Source organism: Pygocentrus nattereri, chromosome 20 (genome assembly GCF_015220715.1).
Source record: "Pygocentrus nattereri isolate fPygNat1 chromosome 20, fPygNat1.pri, whole genome shotgun sequence".
In the NCBI taxonomy this organism is placed as follows: Eukaryota; Metazoa; Chordata; class Actinopteri; order Characiformes; family Serrasalmidae; genus Pygocentrus; species Pygocentrus nattereri.
The window spans coordinates 21218654-21241096 of record NC_051230.1 but is presented as its reverse complement, the minus strand read 5'-3'; the positions used below and the strand labels follow the sequence as shown (position 1 = coordinate 21241096).

The 22443-nt window shown below is 40.7% G+C and overlaps 1 protein-coding gene across 2 annotated transcripts in view; it reads left to right on the top strand.

Annotated features, from left to right (window-relative positions):
• The window catches only part of rasgef1ba (RasGEF domain family, member 1Ba), a 142260-nt gene extending 137708 nt beyond the window's left edge, over positions 1-4552 (top strand). For both annotated transcript variants that reach the window (XM_037531317.1, XM_017705126.2), the window contains 2 exons: positions 570-642; positions 2968-4552. In XM_037531317.1, the coding sequence (XP_037387214.1) occupies positions 570-642; positions 2968-2992 (98 nt within the window). In that variant the 3' untranslated portion in view covers positions 2993-4552. The remainder of the gene's footprint in view (positions 1-569; positions 643-2967) is intronic.
• The last annotated feature ends 17891 nt before the right edge of the window (positions 4553-22443 follow it).

The window sequence follows — 22443 nt, the reverse complement described above, 5'->3', positions numbered from 1 at the left end:
TGGTATCAGATTTGCTTAAAAATAAAATATTAGACAGCAGTTTAGGTTTGACCAGTATTTGAGAACAATATTTGATTACGTATTTACTATATTACAGAAGAGCAGAATAGTTAGATGCTGGGCTATTACACTAACATTTGTAACCCTATAGCAATAAATATATTTCTCTGTAATGCTATCCCAGATGAATCTAGTCCCAATTTCATTTACAGTTTAGAAATGTCTCAACCCTGTCAAGCCCCTGTAGACTAATCTGACCACCGTGACTTGAGGCCAACACGTTTCACCTGCTGGCAACAGACTCACTTCAAACTTGTGTAGTGTCTACACATCACAGACACACGCTGCCCTCGGGCCCCATCAAGTCATTTCTCATGACTCAAACCTGATAGGAGTTGTGCAATTTGAGAACACAGTGCCAAAGACACAAGTACGTAGTATTCTCAGATTACCTCAAACACAAAGAATTCCCTAACGTGAGAAAGGCGAGACAGAAATGAGTCAAAAACAAAACAAGGGCGTGAGTGAAAGCCTTGTGACACATCCTCCTCTCTCTTATCTCCCAATAGCTCTGTATCTGGCGTCCTACGAGAGTGAGGGACCAGAGAACAACATGGAGAAGGACAGATGGAAATCTCTCAGGTGTGTGTGAGTGTGTTTGAGTGTGTGTACGTGAGCTCTCCTTCGTCACAGCTGCACAATTGCCTGTGATTGACAGCTTCATGTGTTATCTAGGTCAGTCTTGTGTCTGTGGGATGAAATAAAGTCTGGTGTTGGTGAACAAGGGGAATAGGCCACGTTTGGATTTTTGTTGATCGGCTGGCTGAAAGATTTGCTGATGTAGGACCTGGTTGAATGCCAAAGTGCAAATGCGTTTTTAATAAGCTTAGTTGGTTTAACACAAGATGACCTCATGTTTCTTGGATAGATGTACAAAATAAAGTGAAAATATTTTTTTTTTCATTGTACTTTATTATTTTCATCTGAGGTTCACTTTTGTGTAGTTTTATGTATCAAAACAGTCAAAATTTATTTTTACATGATCACTTTCCAACTTGTTATAAAGGGGAATTCCACATAGTTTTCTAAAATTGTGTATAATTAAGTAGTAAAGATGTAAACAAAGTCAGTGTTTTGATGTAAAATGCTCCATTCTAGAGAAACATAGTCAGAATCGTTCACATTGTGGTGAACCCCACATTACAAAGTAGCGCCTCTAATATGTCTGTCAGAGACATTTATTACTTTAAATGGTTCCAGATATGCTGAGATATTGTTTTATGATAGTTTTAAGATTTTGGCGTAAAATGTTTTATTTTTCAAATCCATTCATGGCAGAGAGGTACATGCAGAGTGTTTCTCAATAGTTTCTCAATATTTTTCCCTGCAGATTTATAACTGTTTTGCTTTTGTCAACATACATATAAAAACTCAGAAGACACATGTAGGGTCATATATTAGGTTTATTTTGGATAGTAAAAAAATTTACTCTATATTTGTGTTGAAGACACTGTGACCCCTGGTTCCCATCACCACCACTGTAAAAGAAACAGATTTTTCTGTTTTGCTGATACATTCAAATGTGCTCTGATCTGCATGACTGTTCTGTACTGTGCCACTTTCAAAAAGTGGTCCAGGCTGAAAAACTTTTTATAGCTTCAGTGAGAATGTAGTAGAAGGCTGTATTCAGGTGGATATATGTAAATATGTTGTTTTTTGTGGCATCACAAAAATGTTATTGTTTTTGCAGCTTAGTTTCCATAGTGTGTGCGTAAACAGTACATTTTTAGACAAAGTTTATTTAATTTATGTGGGAAGAACTAAAAGGGTTTAATTTGAAGTCAAGTAGCCATAGAAGCATTTCTCTTCTTAACATTAGTGCTTTTATTTTTGTACATGTGGTTCTGTTCATGAAAGTAGAAGATATCCTTTGTTTGACACAGACTGTTTAACGTTAAAGCTTGAGTACAAACAGAAGGGACCACCACCATATTGAGAAGACAGAGCGTGGAACAGAGATAATGTTAGCAATAGATGACTAAACACAACCCCTCCTCAGAGCCTGGCAAGGGCAGAGTCCACTTGGCTGTCCACTTAGTCACGTTTCCCGACAGCCATCCAAACCCAGAGAGAGAGCAAGAGAGAGAGAGAGAGAGAGAGAGAGCGATAAAGCAAGTGCGCTGATGGAGAAAGGCGTTTTCCCCACTGCGACAGGATCTGTCACATCACCAGATTTTGTGTGGATCAGCAGAACATGCTCCAGCCTCAGCCGAAGCGTGACTGTCAATGCTTTAGTGAGAGGAATTTAACTCTCTAGTGACCAGTGCAGACAAGAGCCGGGAAATGGCAGGTCAGCTGATGTGTTGTCAGAATGAGTTTATTGGCCAAGGACGCTTGCATGTAAGAGGAATTTGCCTTGGTGAAACTGGTGCTAACTGAATAATACAGAATACATAATGCATATCCAAAATTTAATCAAATATATACTAAATACATGTGGAACAGTATATACTGTATGTCCAAAAATATCCAGAACTCGAACATTGAACTCCCCGTGTATCCTAGATTAAAGAAGAAATGGTGGATATGCAGGTGTGTGCGCAGTCTTTTGGTGTAGGTGTAGTGTAGGTCAGGTGTGATATGACTATAAGAGTTGAAAACGTGCAAGTATTTTATTAAAGGATGCTTTTGTGTGTTGCACTTATAAAACTTCCAACAGTGGGACCTAATAAACGTGTCATGCAACACTGTTTTATGTGGCTTTGACCACACGAGTCAGTGACACATTAGACGCCCAACATATTACAGCAAATGTGTTACTGAACTGCTGAATTGGTTTAGGACACAGGTCATAAAAGTCAGATTCAGACCTTTTTGAATTTGATTGTTTCCTTCTCATGGGACATCTTTGACTGTACCTACTGTATTTTCTAGATTATAATAGCTGTATTTCTGCTTCTTTTGCAGGTCTTCTTTGCTGAACAGAACATAATCCCATTGAAGAAGCCGAGTGAATGAAGTGATGCTTCTGGCATGCCAGCTGTGACCCCTTTTTGTCCCCTCAGAAAGTGAGAAGTAACCCTGTTTTTGAAGGGAAATGACAATCTCTAATTTGTTGGAAATGATTGTTTCCTCTTTTTTGGAGCGTCTGAGAGAGGAGCACCTTTCTACAAGACTATTTCAGAGCAGCTTTTTCATCTCTTTGTAAAGACTTTGTACGCTTAAAAAACAAAAAGAGAGACTTGGTTTGATTGAAGAGAAACAATGCAGTGTTGTTTATGCTCCTTGGCTGCAGTCGTCTTATGATTCCTCGAGAGGGATCCAGACGCTCTTGATGCAAATAGTCTCCTGACATTTTCAGACCCTGTTTTCTCCTCTTCGCAGACAGCATGAGTTTGCTGCTGGTTGGCTAACTCTGTGTGAATGGGTTTAAAACAAACAAAAAGCATATATTGAAACCAGCATTGTGTACTGGCTACCAGTACTGTACAGCGTTAACTTAAGTATAGATATATTTTGTCCTTATTTTTTGGTTGTATTTGTTGCTGTTGTTTTTTATACATATGAGATGTGTGTAAAGTGTTTGTCTTACATGTGTGAGTGTCCGTCAAGCGTGGACGAGAGAGGCTCGTCGGGGTTTGCTGAATGCACTGGTTGCATTCAAGAATAAAGGTGTCTTTTTCCAATTGTGTTTATCACCTGTTTCGTGATACTCGGAAACATTCATTTTTACCTTTTGTCCTTACCTTCAGAGCTCTTTCCATATTCATATGGACTGTTGAAGGCACCACATTCCCTGTGAACAGTGTTATAGTAGAAACACCATTTCCACTCTGAAGTAGATACAGTACAAGTTTGAAGTGATTAAGGCCACTAGAACACATTGCTGTCCTGTCCATCTATTTACTGTCCACTCAATTTACTTCTACAATGATGATATGTTGCCCCCTGGTGGTTAAACCAAGAATTAATAAATGACCAGTGTGAACTGTAGTTCAGGTATACAATGGCTTGGTACACAATGTGTACATGAAGGTTTGCCGTATCTAGAAGATTGAACATGGAGGTTGATTAATGTTATTATTACTATTATCATTATTATTATTGTCTTTACAATATATTTTTCATGTCCCTGCCTAAAAGCCTGTGTTGTGTCATTTACTTTGAAGTATTTGGTGATATTTACAAATTTATTTACTTTTTTTTTTATTATTTTGCACTAGTTACATCAAATATTTTATAGTTGCCAGATGTTGCCCTAAACTAATATTTTATATTTATAAAGCTTTGTATGAGACTAAATTTCAGGGTACTGGCGCACAATATGAAGTTAATGATGAAGAGTTGACTGATGTCCAGTTTACCCTGTTTTTCTTTTGCTTACACAAAGTTTTCCACAGAAGCTCATCATGGTTTACTCTGTAAATACCAAGTGGTTTTTCTTCACTGTGTAGATTGGTATGTATTTTGACTGTCCTGATGGATTAGAGAGCCTCTGGAATAGTTGTGGTATAGGACAAAACACAATTCAATAAAAGAACACTTGTGTAAATGTGCTTTTTCAGTGTGATTAATTCATCAGTTCATGTGTGATTTAAACAAAAATAATAGTTTGCAAAGTTTGACCTTTGACAGTGATTGAAAAATGATTCATAAGTGCAGGTTGGTCATTGCAGTCTGGTGATGAGTTTACAAAAGAAAGCATCGTTGACTATCTGTATGAAGTATTGATATGTTTTATAGCTCAAGTGTTACAGGACACAGACACGGCCTCTACCACGTCTATAAAAATTACAGTACTGTACAAAAGACAAGATGCCACCTTTCTTTTATTTCAGTTAATGATTTTCCACGATTGATTGTTTATCAGGGGATTGCATGACAGTCTGCTTGTATAAGGAATAAAAAGTCCAAGGAAAAATGAAAAAAAAAAAAAACTACAAAAACAGCACTTGAAGCTTTTATCTTCTGTGAGATTAGTGTCCACTCTTGCTTTATCTCTCAAAAAAACATGTTTCTGAACATCCTTCCACTGAGAGGACAGGTCAATGCCAAGAGTGTTAAAGGATGTGTAGCTCAAGAAGCCATTAATGAGAAAATAGATTAATATTAGAATTACAAAAAGCAAAGAAAACGCAGATGTTCTTAGATCAGTGTACGGGCCACCCCAGAGTCCAGATCTCACCAATGCTGAATGTGTTTGGAATTACTTCAACCATGAGAAGCAGAAAATGCTACCAACGTCTAAGACTGAACTTGAAAGTGTGAAAAAATATCCCTGAAAATATTTTTCTGTCCTGAAAGTAAAGGAGGTTATAATAAAGACTAAGAGTGGACACACTAAATACTGAAAAAGCTGATATTTATTTGTTGAGGCATTTTTGTATTTGTCTGTTAGACGTATATACACTGTTTTGGCTTTTCCCCCTGGCTTGGGAAAATGAATAACATAACTGGGAAGATGAAATTAAGGGAAGGTAGTGGCTTATAGACCGGTTTGTTTTATATTTTGGCTTTGCTGTTGGCTCCACCTGCTGGATGACTCTGAGTATAACACCTGTTTTGAGGAGACTGTAATTGAGCTCAGGTGTATTAACGCACTTACTGAAGGCCGTCAGCCTGACGCTCAGATGGGGAGGAGCGGGGTGTCGGTGTTTGTGGTGGGTGGTGTTTTGGGGTCTCTCACCTTTTCATCTTTAGAACTGAAAGAGTTAGGAGAAGGAAGTGTGTGTGATGATCGGTCTGCAGTGAAGGGAAGGAATCTGCTCCACCTCACTTTCACTGGCTGTTTTTGAGAGCTGGTGAAGGTCTAATGTGTGCTAAACTGATTGTGTCGAGGTTGTTTTGGCTGTTTCTGCTCAATTCAGTGCTGTACAGCAGGGTCTCTAAACCTGTTGGCCGCGGACCACCAGTGGGCCTGAACTCAGAGGGAGGCAGTAATTCGTACTGGGCCGGTAAGGGCGCTGTAAAATATCTACAAATTAACCGCATTATAAGCAGAATAAATATTAGCAGAGACGTAGAAATAAAACCGGCTCGTTAAACGTCATGAGTGTGAGGCGCTTTGCTCGTGAGGACTTTTCACTCCTCTTTTCCCTTTAGTTCCGTTTGGACACGCGTGGACGCTCCACCCGTATTCGGCGATGGAGATTTATCATAACAGGCGACTTGAGAGGCGACTGTCTTCTGCTGTGTGGCATTGGGGAAAAGTGCAGTGCCGGCTCAGCCAATCAAATTAATGTCTCTGCTGCAACTCACTCTGCAAAGTAACGCTGGGACGAAGTACACAAATCATGTACTTGAGTTAAAGTAGAGAGACCCAAGGTAAAATATTACTCCTTACTCTAGACCTCAACTTCAGTAAAAGTACAAAAGTATTTGGCTTCAAATTTACTTAAGTATAAAAAGTAAAAGTACTATAAGATTAATTCTGGCTCTGATGTCCTGTTATCATTTTTATATCAAGACTCGCTTCATGAACTCATTTCAGGTGAAAGTCCTCCAGCGTCTCTCTTGGTAAACCAGTCTTTTAATAGAACGTCATTAATTAGAGACGCTGATGTCTATTAAAATGATCATAAGCACAAAACACTGAAGGTAAACAGTTTCCATCAGGGAGAACCGAGTGGCTCTGAAATCACTTTTACACACAAGCAGTTTCAGTTTAAGATTACTTTGTAAATTAGTTACAAGTGGAATAAAAACTGGCTTTAAATTCAGAATCACAAATAAGTTTCCCTTTACTTTGTTGATCTGTAGGCGTCTGTTCATAAACATAAACTAACTGAAACTAATTTACTATAAAATTAAAGTGTTTGTATGAATTCAGAAAAAAAGAAACAGGCCAGTCTCGACTGCATATGTTTACATATTTCTATATTGTGGTCTATTTACACAAAGTTATGTTAATTCCATCATTTAGACGTATGTGCTCCCAAATCTTTACGCTGCTGCCCTGACATTAAACTGTGTGCTGTACTGGTCGGTATGACCAACAGGTCAAAACAAGCTCAGAACAAAGTGACCGCTGTGCCCTGATTGGTGCTCTTGCTTTGTGCTTATTTTGTTTTGACATTTTACGTTTTTATACACACAAAAAACAAAAGGAACGACAGATTTCTCAAAATGTAGTGGAGTAAAAAGTCAGATATTTGACTTTGAAATGTAGTGGAGTGAAAGTAAAAAGTTGCTCAAAATGGAAATATTTAAGTACAGATACACAAAAAAACTACTTAAGTACAGTAACTAATTACATTCACTTAGTTACTGTCCATCACTGGTTTGTGCAAACTTGGTCAGTGTAGCTGGTTATTGAGTTTGAGCCGAGTGCTTGTTAGCTAGCTAGGCTAACTTTAAGTTAAAGTTAGGTACAGAAAAGAAAAATCGAGTGGGCGATAAAGCAGATTGTTCACAGATGGTTTTCATATTTCTACTAATTAAACAATCACACTGTTATTAACGGTATTGTTTTTACTAAATATAGCAAATACTGGTGGTGTGTTGGTCATAACGCATTTTATATCCCTGAGTTCCTCAATCTGTAGATGGTAATTAGGATGTGGGTCACATAATTATGAATTTTATAATTACTCTCAGATCTGACAGTTTGATGGTGCAGGCTGCTTTGGAGAGTGTGTGTATTTGGCAATACCCTTAAATATATTTTATATTGTGCACTTAGTTGAAATGAGTTTCTCTCGTGCTCTGTCTTCTTTTCTCTTGTGTCTGTTTCGTAGAACAGAATTTTTCTTTCTGCTTGCCAGAAATCGGCTCATCTTGTGGTTGGTAAGCAGTGCATCTCCAAGCCTTTTCAGCTGGTTGCAATGTAACATCCAGTCTTGTCTTTGTCTCTGCTGGAGTGCACCAGAGGATCAGGTTGATGGCAGCAGTTCGTACTTCATGGCACCTTATTACGTTAAATCTATACATTATTTTAACATGTGCATTGTTCTTATTTACAAATGAAACTAATTAAGATTAAGTGACCCTTATTAGTCCCACAGCGGGGAAATTTCACCTCCGCATTTAACCCATTCGTAAAGTGAAACACCACATACACACTAGTGAGCACACACACACTAGGGGCAGTGAGCACACTTGCCCAGAGCGGTGGCAGCCCAATCCGCAGCGCCTGGGGAGCAGTTGGGGATTAGGTGTCTTGCTCAAGGCCACCTCAGTCATGTGCTGTTGGCTCTGGGGATCAAACCGGCGACCTTCCAATCACAAGGCCCTAACTTCCAGCCCACGACCGCCCTAAGTGTATAATGAGTCAGTAATCAAGACAACAATGAAATAATTGTGCAAATTGGATTTATTTTTTTTATCTGATATACTGAGCCACGTTAAACCATTTAGTCTTTTAAACACTTCTGTTTCTTTGAATTTAATATTTTGGCAAAATTCATGCCCTCATGCACTGACTCACTCACTCTGTTTAAAATGCTCCTTAAATTCAGCATTAGATTCTTCCCACTAATAAACTGAATTCATTCAGCCCAAGTTCGTAACATTGCTGTTCTGATGTAGCGCACCAAGCCGGTCACTCTGCTTTAAAACCGATGAAGGTTAAAGATCGAGTGCCCTCCTGTTGTGCAGCGCACTCTAGATGCAGCAACCAGTGAGGCTAGACAGGTAGATGTTCCTTACAGGAGAATTTCTGAGGATCACAATAAATCAAAGCTAAAACATCTCTTGCCTGCTCCTGCAACTCCTGTGTCCTCCTCCAATCCTGTACATCAAACACATAGAATGTCAGCAAGAAAGAGCATCAAAAGATCCCTTCATCCTCCCTGCTCTCCACTCGACAGGAGTGGGTCTATCCTCCTCAAAGACGAGCCAGGAGCCAGCACCCAGCTACCACAGGACAGCCAGAGAGGTGGGTGAATGAAGATGACCATAGCGTTGAGCCCTTCCAGCATAAGTTCTGTCCTGCCTGAACTCCAGGATCACTTCTTAACTTTATAAAGGTTATAGCACACTTATTTTTTTTTCTCCAGGAAGGTCATAGCCTGTATTTGCAATAAAACAAACAAGCTGAACTTCTTTGTCTTTAGTTCTTTGTCCCACAATCCATTACTGGCAGGTAGATTGTGTGGCAGATTCCCTATATAAGGAAGATCAAGCCCAGATTCCAGACCATCAGTTGGAGCCTAAAGATCAGTGAACGAGCAACAGACAATCAGAACAATACAAAAAAAAAGGGAACTTTTGCTTGTTCAGTAAAGCATTATTCAAGGAGGCAGGATTCAATTTATGAGTAAATGGTATCAACAAAGACCAAAATTGGCTTGAAAGTGTGCATGAAAGACCTCATAAATTGGGTTATGAGCTGTTTGACCTGGGTGACCCAACAAATGGTTACACAAGTGTTTTCACAGCGTACACAGGTAATGACCCATACTAAACTTGACTTGGACTCATGTTAATAAGTAGTTTCTCTCATGAAACCTGAATGCGTTATCAAGAAGGCAGAAACAACCAGATGGAACCTGGGAAGTTTATCAATCTCACACCTGATGTGGAGACTATAATGAGTGCATGGGTGGAGTTGACTTATCAGATCAAAGCCTTCAGAACTAAACTGCTCACAAAGACTTTCAGATGGTACAAAACTTTTCCATTTTCTGGACATGGCTACTGAACTTGTACCTCTTGTTCAGATGGCACTGTGAGGACAGATCACAAACGCTCATTACACACCTGGATTTCAGGAAGAGACCAAGTGGAGAGTTGTACAAAGTTGATCTGGAGCTGCACCAGCTGCGTGGTGGAGGACCACAAACTCGAATTATGGGTGTCACAGATTATGTATAGTTTTATATAGTTCTGTATTGTTTTATATACACTGCTCAAAAAAATAAAGCGAACACTCAACACATCCTAGATCTGAATGAATGAAGTACTCATTGAATACTTTGTTCTGTACAAAATTGAATGTGCTGACAACAAAATCACACAAAAATCAAAATAAAGTGGAAAAACACACTACAGGCTGATCCAACTTTGATGCAATATCCTTAAAACAAGTCAAAATGAGGCTCAGTATTGTGTTTGGCCTCCATGTGCCTGTATGACCTCCCTACAACGCCTGGGCATGCTCCTGATGAGGTGGCGGATGGTCTCCTGAGGGATCTCCTCCCAGACCTGGACTAAAGCATCCGCCAACTCCTGGACAGTCTGTGGTGCAACGTGGCGTTGGTGGATGGAGCGAGACATGATGTCCCAGATGTGCTTAATCGATTCAGGTCTGGGGAACGGGCGGGCCAGTCCATAGCTTCAATACCTTCATCTTGCAGGAATTGCTGACACACTCCAGCCACATGAGGTCTAGCATTGTCCTGCATTAGAAGGAACCCAGGGCCAACCACACCAGCATATGGTCTCATGAGGGAGTTTTTCCTTGCCACTGTTGCCCCTGGCTTGCCCACCGGGGGGTTTCTGTACATTCTTACAGTCCTGTTTAAACTTTGTCTTTTCCGAAATTCTGTAAAGCTACTTTGTGACAACATTTGTTATAAAAAGCGCTGTACAAATAAATTTGATTCAATTTGATTGAATCGGCCCTCCAAAGATATGCCACCCCACACCATTACTGACCCACTGCAAAACCAGTCATGCTGAAGGATGTTGCAGGCAGCAGATCGCTCTCCATGGCATCTCCAGACTCTGTCACGTCTGTCACGTGCTCAGTGTGAACCTGCTTTCATCTGTGAAGAGCACAGGGCACCAGTGGCGAATTTGCCAATCCTGGTGTTCTCTGGCAAATGCCAAGCATCCTGCACAGTGTTGGGCTGTGAGCACAACCCCCATCTGTGGACGTCGGGCCCTCATACCATCCTCATGGAGTCGGTTTCTAACCATTTGTGCAGACACATGCACATTTGTGGCCTGCTGGAGGTCATTTTGCAGGGCTCTGGCAGTGCTCCTCCTGTTCCTCCTTGCACAAAGGCGGAGGTAGCGGTCCTGCTGCTGGGTTGTTGCCCTCCTATGGCCTCCTCCACGTCTCCTGGTGTACTGGCCTGTCTCCTGGTAGCGCCTCCAGCCTCTGGACACTACACTGACAGACACAGCAAACCTTCTTGCCACAGCTCGCATTGATGTGCCATCCTGGATGAGCTGCACTACCTGAGCCACTTGTGTGGGTTGTAGAGTCCGTCTCATGCTACCACGAGTGTGAAAGCACCACCAACATTCAAAAGTGACCAAAACATCAGCCAGAAAGCAGAAAGGTACTGAGAAGTGGTCTGTGGTCCCCACCTGCAGAACCACTCCTTTATTGAGTGTGTCTTGCTAATTGCCAGTAATTTCCACCTGTTGTCTGTTCCATTTGCACAACAGCTGTGAAATTGATTGTCAATCAGTGTTGCTTCCTAAGTGGACAGTTTGATTTCACAGAAGTTTGATTTACTTGGAGTTATATTGTGTTGTTTAAGTGTTCCCTTTATTTTTTTGAGCAGTGTACTTTATTAGTGAAGTTTACTATATTTTACCATTTTATACATTTTTCAATTGTGTGTGCATGTGTATGTATGTATATATACGTGTGTGTATATATATATATATATATATATATATATATATATGTATGTATATATATACATACACACACACGGTGTATGTATGTAATCTTTTATATAATTTTTTTTTGTTTGAATCCTAAATAAACCAATTTTCTCATAATTTCATAGAAAGTCTATTATAATAGTCTTTGTAAACAACTGATAGTAAATATCCAACATACTAAAAACTAGCTGGGATTTTGGCCTCATTGCTGTGGCCTTATATAAATACAGAAAATACATCAAATAGGACTAGGATTGTGATTAAAGCACCTACTGAAGGCCATCAACCTGAATAGATCAGATAGGAAGGAGAGCTGCATGAATATAGTGGGTGGTGAGTGTTGTGGGGTCTCTCACCTTCTCTTTTTAGAACTGAATGAGTTAAGAGAAAAGCATAAGTGTGTGACGAGCTGTCTGCAGTGAAGGGAAATAATCTTCACTGCCTTGCTTTCATTGTTTTTGAGAGTTAGTGAAAGTCTAATACCTTTAAAATTGATTGTGTTGAGGCTGTTTTGGCTCTTTACAAGTGCATTAGAGTTCAGTGCTGTAGAGCTTTTGAGGGCATCTTATTTTACCTGGTCTAGTTTGCAACAGAGCACTGTGCCATGAAGAAAGCTCAAAAACTTTGGGGTCTTGGTCTGTTAGCCAGCTTCATTTAACTTTTCACACACTGGCTTAATTGATATCACATTGCGGGTTTAGGATTCATTAAATTGATCTGGGCTTCTCTAATCAACTCCTGTGGGTGTGTATTTTAAAAAGGGCTGCGCTCACACCAGCTCAAATGCTTGTTGGAAAAGCTGGTGATGGACTAAAGCGGTATAGTTCACAGTGGATTATATCATCCTTTGAGGATTTTAAAGCCATAATTACAGCAAAAAGCAGTATGGTTGCTGCTTATGCTGTGTCCATATGGATAAAGGTTAAATGCAGCCTGTTTACAGGACATTTGATGAACTGTAAATCAATGTTCATTACTAATTGCACATGCAGTCCCAATGAACCTGGGTTGTCTTGGCAGCAGATCAATATAAAATATAATACAAAGTGGTAAATATACTGTCTGCCATAATGTTGATTGCTTTACTGCAGAGGTGCACAACTCTGGTCCTGTGCAGTAGTTTGGTGATTTGCCTGCCTAACATCTCCCACTAGTGAGTAATGAATCCCTTTTTAGACAGGAACAGACACTAACAGCACTGCATAAAATAACCTTTGAGCTTGACTGACAGCACAAAAGCTTCTTCAGGCAAAAAACTGATTGAGCGGGAGTAAGAAAAAAATGTCATGATACAGCTATATGAAAATAGCCTTTCATGTAATTTTCTAATATTACTGTCCCAATGGTTGCTCTTCTCCTTCTCCAAGTTCCCTGGAAAAAGATTTGTACAAAAAGATTTGAAACATTGGTTGTTGTTTTTTTTTGTTTGTTTTTTTTGAATGGCAGTTTTATTGAGTGATTTACAATATAGCAGATATCATATAATATATACCATCCAAGAAACTAGGGGACAAAAAGATACTTTAGGTTTAAACAATTTTTAAAGAAAGCCAGAAGCCTCTTTCCTACCATTATAGCTGTATGGCCCACTGGGAGGTAGCCTTTTAGTCACAGAGGGGACACTTAAAATATACAATTGAAGTGTAAAGGGAACTTGATAATTTAACCAAAAACCTACTGGGCAGCTCCAAAACACATTCATGAGTGCAGCTTGCAGAGTGAGCACAAGCAACAATGAGCCCAGAACTAAATTAGCAGGGCTGCTTTATCCATTACCCATCCCCTCTCACCCATGGTCTCCTGTTTCTCTTGAGTTTATCACAGGGTTGCCCCCGTTCCCGTCCTGGCAATATGTCGGACCCTTCAAAGTGGTCTGTGGGGTTGATCCAGTGTCGTAACGATTGGCACTTCCCCAACTTTCTGTGTCAACCCGACTTTCCACGTGTCTCGCCTGAACCCCGTGTTGTGCAGTGTTGTGGGGTCTCCACCCCCTGCCCCTCGAATCGATGTTACACCGCCTACACAGTGAAGCACCTGTTCGATATGTGGCGGGTGCGGGGTAGCACCCAATATTTGGTCGACTGGGAGGGCTATGGCCCCGAAAAACGCACCTGAGTCCCAGCTCACTGCATCTTGGACACTGAGCATATCCAGACATTCAGGCAGGATGGGAACGTCAGGTCCTGTAAGGGCTGGCTCGAGGGCTGCGGCGCACCCAGCCATCAGAGGGAGACAACGCACACCTCTCAGGTCTAATCAAGCCCAACCAGAGCCAGTTTATGAGGAGCCTGGCCACTTTCTATTCCCCCGTTTTATTATAAACAGGACTGCTAAATCAGCAGTGGGTGCCCGCGAGGGAGTCCTCAATGCAGGGTGACCAGACGTCCTCTTTTCCCGGACATGTCCTACTTTTGAGACCTAAAAAAATCGTCCGGGATTTCGTTCGACGGCCTCTAACATAACACATGCAGTGCTGTGTGATTAGAATTGCCACTCCGTTCCATTCCACTCCACTCCGTTCCAGGTTTCTCTGTATCGCAAATTAGCCACGCCCTTCTCCTCAAATCTACTCTGCGTTGTGTGTGTGGAGAAGAAAGCGTGGGCTTGCCGGTCTACCCCGAGTGTTTACAAGCGAAAGCACATGTGTGTCCGCGGTTCTGCGGCAAAGCCGAAAAGAAAGTGTACGTTTACGGAGGAGTTAAAGAAAAAATTCCCGTGTTTTCGCCAGGGTCGTGATCCGTATGAGGCAGAGTGCTTGACGTGTAAGGCAGGCACTTGTGTGTCTGTGGCAAATAAAGGTGCCAACGACCTGCAGGTGCACGTCAATTCAACAAAGCACGCGAAAGCAGCCAGGGCCGAGAGCTCTTCGGCTAAAGTCCAGTGTTGCCAACTCTTCAGTAAGGAAAGTCCGGAAAGCCGCTAGAAGTCGCTGAATGACGCCATCGCCTAATTTGCATAATGTATGTTTTTGAAGCTGTAAAGGAAAAAACGACGTGGGAGAGAAAAAACAGCCGAGATATGTTAGAACTACAAATGAACTCACTTCTCAAAACACGCTCAGGACTTTAATGCTGTGTATAAATCATTTTTACGTAAATGACATAAACCAGTTTTTGCTGTGTTGTTAAATGTTAGCATAAGAGTAGCAGTTAGCAGAACCGCTGTTCTACGCTCAACCCTCCTCCTTTATCCGGGCTTGGGGCAGCAAAGTGACCTTAAAAGAGACACTTTGGCAGAGTTACTTCGTTTTTTTTTCTTTTTTTTTTTCTTTTTTTTTTTTTTTTACTTTATTTATTTTTATATATTTACTTTAAGTTTTCTTAAGTTTCAAACCTATTATTCACAAACTGCTCTGGCTCACTGAAAGAGTAGGTCATCTTCAGTTTGGTCTTCTATTCTTACATGAATAAGCAGCTGATGTGCCAAAAAGCTGCAAAACATCATCAGGCAGCTTGTGCTCATAGCAAGCCTCACCAGACAACCTGAGACCATCTCGGATATACAGGATTGAGTTAAGGGTCTCCAAGGACATCCGATTTCTATGGACATCCCGCTCTGACTGTGAGACTGCACTGTGAGTGCTGTGGGACGGGGACAGTAACTGAAGAGCATGAGGCTTCATCTCAGAGTCTCCAAAAGTCTATAACACCACAAAAAGTCACTAGATTTGTCACTTTTAAAAAAATAAAGTCGCTAGAGGCTCTGAAAAGTTGCTAAATCTAGCACTAAGTTGGCAACAGTGCTAAAGTCACAGATTTCTTTGTGACAAAGTCAGACAGTGTAGCCGTCACTGCAGCAGAAGACAGCTTTGCTTTTCATACAGTTAAGCACCACGAAAGCTAAAGGTCAATGGACTGCACATCTGGCTTGTTAAGGAAGGCTTTCACAGACTCCCCAACAGCTCAAACATTCTCATGCGCCCGAACGAAGACTGAAGCCATTGTAAATTCCGTTAGAAGCACTTCAAGGTATTCCCTACTGTGGCGTCTCCACTGATGGCAGCAACCATGGAGCAGTAAAACTGTTCCCTCTGCTGATCCAATATTACGACTGGAAGAATGGTGGTGTGCAAAGCAAATTAATTGAAATCAAAAGCACCCCAAATGAATCAGCTGACACCATTGCTCAGTACATAAAAGACACACTGCAAAAGAAGGGAATCTTTTCTAAATGCATTGCATTTACTGGGGATAATTGCAATACAATGTTTGGAGGAAACCCGGCGTAATGAGGAAGGAAAGAATGTTTTTGCAAATTTAAAGAAGTCCCTGGAGAACACCGCTCTTATTGGTGTTGGCTGTCCAGCTCATATGCTGAACAATTGTGTTCACCATGGTGCAGACACACTAGACCTTGACATTGAGCAAATAATTTTCAAAATTTATCATCACTTTAATATCTATACTGTCCGCACAGAGAATTTGAAGGAGTATTGTGAGTTTGCTGGTGTTAATTACAGGACTCTCCTCTCTCACAGCAAGACATGATGGCTGTCATTATTCCCAGGCATTGACATTACTGCAAATGTATCCAGCTTTGAAAGCATTCTTTTTGTCCCAGGACAGGCCACCAGTGCAGATCAAGATGTTTTTTGAGGATGAGTTCAGTGAGATTTACCTGTGGCAAATGCATTCACTGATGTCAGTGTTTCAGTCCAATATTCAAGAGATGGAGAGGGAGGATAACTCTGTTGTGAAGGTGAAGAGGATTCTGAACAAGGTCCAGAAATTGCTTCATGAGCGCAAGATGAACAACTTCATGCCTCTCAAAGTCAAGAGTATGCTGGCTCAAAAGCAGAAGGATGGATATGGGCAAAGATGTGACCACTTCAGTGCTCAGGTTCGGGGCCTGTACAGTTCATGTCTTGACTACCTTCAGAAATGGATGGCACCCATGGAGGAGTTCTCCACTTTTATGTGGATGGATCTGAGTGAAATTCCAGACTGGAATGATGTAGAGGCCTGCATCGAGAACCTGGCTGAAAAGGGAGGCGAAGTTGATGATGCAAAGTGCTTTGATCAGGTCAGCAATCTCAAGAAATTCATTGAGAAAAATGGTGCAGAATTCAGTGATCTACAAGCACTTCAGAGGTGGACCAAAAAGTGTAAACTCCATAAGCTCCATAAGCTTACTGGGAGACTTCAATGCTCATGTTGGCAATGACTGGGAGACCTGGAGAGGTGTGATTTGGAAGAGCAGCCTGCCTGATCTAAACCCAAATGGTGAATTGTTATTGGACTTGGCATGGATTGTCCATAACGAACACCAGGTTCAAACACAGGGATGTTCATAAATGTACATGGTACCAGAGCTCCTTGGGTAAAAGGTCAATGACTGGCTTTGTTGTTGTTTCTTCTGACTTGGGACCATATGTTCTGGGCACTCGCGTGAAGAGAGGTGCTAAGCTGGCAACTGATCACCATCTGAAGGTGAGTTGGATCAGATAGCAGTGAAGACTGATGATCAGACCTGGAAGGCCCAAGCGAATAGTGAGGGTGTGCGGGGAATGACTGTCAGAGGCCCCTGTTCAGAATGACTTTAACTCCCACCTCTGGGAGAGCTTTTCTCATGTCCTGCAGGAGGTAGGGGACATGGAGTCTGAATGGACCCTGTTCAAAACCTCCACTTTGAGGAACTCCTTAATCCGGGAGACATGCCTCTCTCACGGGAGGCAGGGCCAGAGGCTTCTCGCGTATCAACCTCCATTTCCCTGGTGGAGGTCACTGAGGTAGTTGGCAAGCTCTTCAGTGGCAAGGCATTGGAGTGGATGAGATTCATCCAGAGATGCCTAAGGCTCTGGATATTGTGGGGCTGTTGTGGCTGACATGCCTCTGCAATATTGCATGGACCTCAGGAACAGTACCCTTGGACTGGCAGACCCTATTTTTAAAAAAGGGGACCGGAGGATGTGTGCCAACTATCGTGGTATCGCACTGCTCAGCCTCCCTGGGAAAGTCTATGCCAAGGTCCTGGAAAGGAGACTTCAACCAATAGTTGAACCTCAGATTGAGGAGGAACAATGCGGATTCCGTACCAGCCATGGACCAACGGACCAGATTTCACCCTCTCACAGATTGTTGAGGGGGCATGGGAGTTTGCCAACCCAGTTAACATCTGTTTTGTGGATTTGGAGAAGGCTTACAAGCGTGTTCCTCAAGATGTCTTGTGGGAGGTCCTCCGGGATTATGGGGTGCCGGGGCTACTACTCTGGGCCATTCAATCTCTGTGCACCTGGAGTAAGAGCTGTGTTTGTATACTCGGCATTATGTTGGTCCTTTTCGGTGTTGGCGTTGGACTCCGTCAGGGTTGTGCCCTGTCTCCATTCCTGTTCGTGATGTTCATGGACAGTCAAGGCGTAGCTGGGGTCAGGACGGTATTATGTGTGGAGGCCAGAGTCTTTGACAAGACCCTTACTGTCATTTTTGTAACTCTGTTTTAGTTGGCATGTGCTGTATATGCATGTGTTTTAGGTGTGTCCTATTGTGCATGTAATCAGGTCCTATGTTCAAGATAGTCAATACACAAAGATCTGTGGACTTCTACTTGATGATTCTGCAGAATTGTAATATTATGGTTAACTCCTGCTCCAGTCATGCTCATCTTATTTGCCCTGCTTATTGTCAGAAAATTATACAACGGCCAGCATAAATGAACAAAATAAAAACATTGTGGTCAAATACTGAGGAAAAACTGTTAACAATGACCTCTGTTATATGTAACCTATATATTTTAATATAAATCAGAAATATATGTTGTTTATGCTTCTGTTTAGCCAAAATGTTTGGCGTCTGTTTTGAATTTTTAGTTTTGCACTGGAGCTATGAGGGTAATGTAGCTAACAAGTAACTCAGAAATATCATACCCCACCATGAAAACTATGAGAACATTTTAGTCTGAAATCCTCTGTACTTTTCAAGCCCTAAGCTTGAGTGCATGACACACTCTACAGCAAAAAAAATTTCTTACTGAAAAGATTGGAGGACTCACTCCTCTCAGGACTCCAAGCAACACCAACATAGATGACATCTGTGAAGTTAAACTGCTGAACCTGAAAGAAAAAAATACAGTAGTGTCCCAGCACATATCACTGTGACATCAGCTGTACAAAACCCGGAAGAGTGTTACAGACCTGACTAAAGCACAGCTAGTCAAACTCACCCCAATCTCAGGAGCAGAAGTGGACCAATCCCAGGATGGAGAGGAGGGTGGAGTCCAGGGTGGAGAGGTAGGCTGGGGATGCAGAAGTGGACCAATCCCAGAATGGAGAAGTGGTTGGGGTCCAGGGTGGAGAAATGGACCCATGCCAGGATAAAGTGGGTGTAGTCAAGGGTAAAGTCCAGGATGAAGAAGTAGATGGAGCCCACTGAGGTGAAGAAGAGGGCGGAGCTGGTAGTGAAGCGGGTGTGTCCGAGTGAGGAGAACTGGGTGTGGCCTGAGGTGGAGTAATGAGAAATTTCCTTTGGCAGTCCCTGATAACATCTATGAGGTCAGCTAAGAGTTAATTAAAGCTATTTAATGCACAGAGTCCATTCTAGAGCAATGGCAGTATTTTCTGGGTGAAAATCCCTTAATTCGTCAGTAGGGGGAGTACAGAGAAATCAGCTCTCCTCTTCATTTATTAAATGTACTTTGCTTACAGAGCTTGGCCATGAACCTGTAGTTCACAATTTTTCTAGCTAGGAATCCTTGTTTAAGAGTGGTTTCATTTAATATATTCTCTTAATAAAACCATGTGATACATTAATGTTAATTCATGTTTTTCAAGCATGCTAGATAATTGAATAGTTCATGGGACTGTGTTCATGTAGGACAAAGTTAGGCTTTAATCTGTTCATGTGATTTGAGCTCTAGCAGAATGAGGACAAGATTTTGTTTAAAACAATAAAAGTAAGGTAAAAAATGATAAGATGTAGATAAGCTGTATTGGATGCCTATTGAAGACTCATCTTTTGTACTTGAGTGAGTTTGCTGCTGTGAATGTATGGCATGAGACGAAGGTAACAAAGATATTTGAATTAGCGTTCTTTGATATTTTTGGAAGGGTTTTTTTCGCTAATCCTATTTAATGCCAAGTGCATAGAAAGCAGACAAAAGGCATATTTGTACTTGTTTATTGCTTTATTTAATTTATTAAATGCTCATTGCAAGAGAGCTTGTGTGTAAAGCCACTGTTCATGAATCTCCTTTTTTAGGGCGTTTACCCTGGCTATGCATGTGTGTATCTCTAAAAGGAGGGTATGCTTTCCCCCCTTATTCCAAGTGGTTGAGTGGAAGTTAGCATGATGGAGGTAGTTGGCAACCTAGTAGCTAACAAAATTAAAGTTTAATAAAATAAAACGTTTCATGCAACACTCAACAACTTTTGCTGTGGAAAATGATTTCACTGGGCCAAAAGGGGCCTATAGCAAATTCACATAAAAGCTTTGCCTTCTTGTGGTTTCTCCTCGCTGTGAATGAACATGGGGAACTTGAAGTGTCAACAGTTGAGAGCAGAGTGCGTCCTGCTGCAGGGATGGGTGAAATTTACTTTTGTCATTTACAGACGACTGGGGACATATATTTTAATGTTTATCATTAGCATTATTTAGTATGTGTATTTTTGAAACGCCCCCTCCACACACTGGCTGTAATGCACATGAATCGCATTTGTAGAATAACTTTGTTCTGAACTGATTCATATGCTTTATGTACATGGAGAGTCTAATAGTTTCTTAGTGGTTAATAGCATATCTGCTACTAAGACTTCACCCAGTCTTTTCAGTCCTTTTGGATTTTTAATATCAAAAATTTTAATATCAAAATTTTTAATATCTCGTTGCTTAAACAAGCAGTAGGAGTAATGCGTACATCTTACTATAGTAATTATAGGCTATGTCTCCGTCTAGTGGTATTTTTTGTTGTAATTTTAATTTGAGCTAAATATGAATTAATTATCCTACTCCTCTGATGTTCTGTTCTATTTATTTCATACATGTATAAACACTGCCAAAACAAATCCCAACTTCCACGACAAAGATTTTGAAATCTTTCTTAGTTAATAAAATAATTCTGACATGACGGGATATGAACATATTAAATCCACTTGGAGTCCTATAATATTTATAAGTTAAATAGGCACAGTCTTTAGTTTCTAACAATAATATGGGCCTCTTTATACAAATTTTAAAAAAGCAACAATAACAGTTGCATTAGGACTGCCGTGTAAAGATGAAGGTAGCATGCTACTGAAGTTGTTGCTTCAATAATGGTCCATATCCAAGATGTGGCCTGAACTTCTGAAAGGTCTGAAAGAAAACTGCTCACACAAAGATGATGGTGAACCTGATTTTGGCAATTCTTTGTGATTAACTCACAACAAAATTAGCAGAAATATTAAACAGGGTGCAGTTTCTGTTCTGTCATGCACTTGGTGCGCATGTATGTCTGTGAAATTTAATTGAACCTCACCAGTTTGCAGTCCAGTGCTGGTGAAAACTTCACACATTTCTGTTATACTTTTATTACTGGAGATTTGCTAATATTAAGATCAGTGATCTATACATGGTGCAAAAGCGTGGACCTGCATTATGGGATATTTCCATAGCCAGAAGCATCAGCTCCTCTGATGTAACACACTGGCCACCATCCAGCTTAAATGCATACGGATCAATCTAAACAGCTTTGGAGCTCAGCTGCTGTTGTAATACTGTGAATGACCTGCAAATGGCAGTTTGTTCATTCTCAGCATTCCTTTCAAAGGTAATCTCTCATCTGGACAGCCTGCTCAGCAGAGCAGAAACTGACATTGAATGCATCTCTAGATGGATTTCAGTCTAGAGGATTTGAGCCTAATGCAGTTTTGTCTCAGCCTTTGAAAAAAACCCAAAGTCAGCACATCCATAAATGGCTGTGTATATATTGAACATATTAGTGATTACATAAGTTCCTGATAGAGCAGGAGTGATGAACTTTCCTAAGCCTGAGTGCTAATAATGGAAGACACCATCATCATCATCATCATCATCAGATCAGGAGCTTTCCAGAATGTTTTAATGCACGTAACATGAAAATATTGTCTATTGAGAAAGCAAAACGGTCCAGAATGAGTTGTTACAGCACAAACATCATCATCATCATCATCATCATCATCATCACCACCATCACCACCACCACCACCACTTTTAACAAACAACAAAAAAAAACTTTTGGCTGTTTTAGTGAAGAATGTTCTGGTGTTTTAGTGCACACAGTATGAAACAAGAATTGTCAGGGTGCATAAATTATGGCACACTATCACCATTGTCATCATCATCATCATCATCATCAGAACAGAGTACTCATTTATGAAATTATTGCCAACTAAGAAATAAAAATAACTGAGAATTCTGTTCATCATGACACATCACCACCATCACCACCACCATCATCATCACCATTATCATCTTTATCATAATTATCATCACCGTTATCACCTTCATCATAATTATCATCACCATTATCATCTTCATCATAATTATCATCACAGTTATCATCTTCATCATCATCACCCTTATTATGTTCATCATCACCATCACCATTATCATCTTCATCAAAATGATCATCAACATTATCATCTTCATCATCACCCTTATTATGTTCATCACCATCACCATTATCATCTTCATCATAATTATCATCACCGTTATCATCTTCATCATAATTATCATCACCATTATCATCTTCATCATAATTATCATCACAGTTATCATCTTCATCATCATCATCACCCTTATTATGTTCATCATCACCATCACCATTATCATCTTCATCAAAATTATCATCACCATTATCATCTTCATCATCACCCTTATTATGTTTATCACCATCACCATTATCATCTTCCTCATAATTATCATCACCATT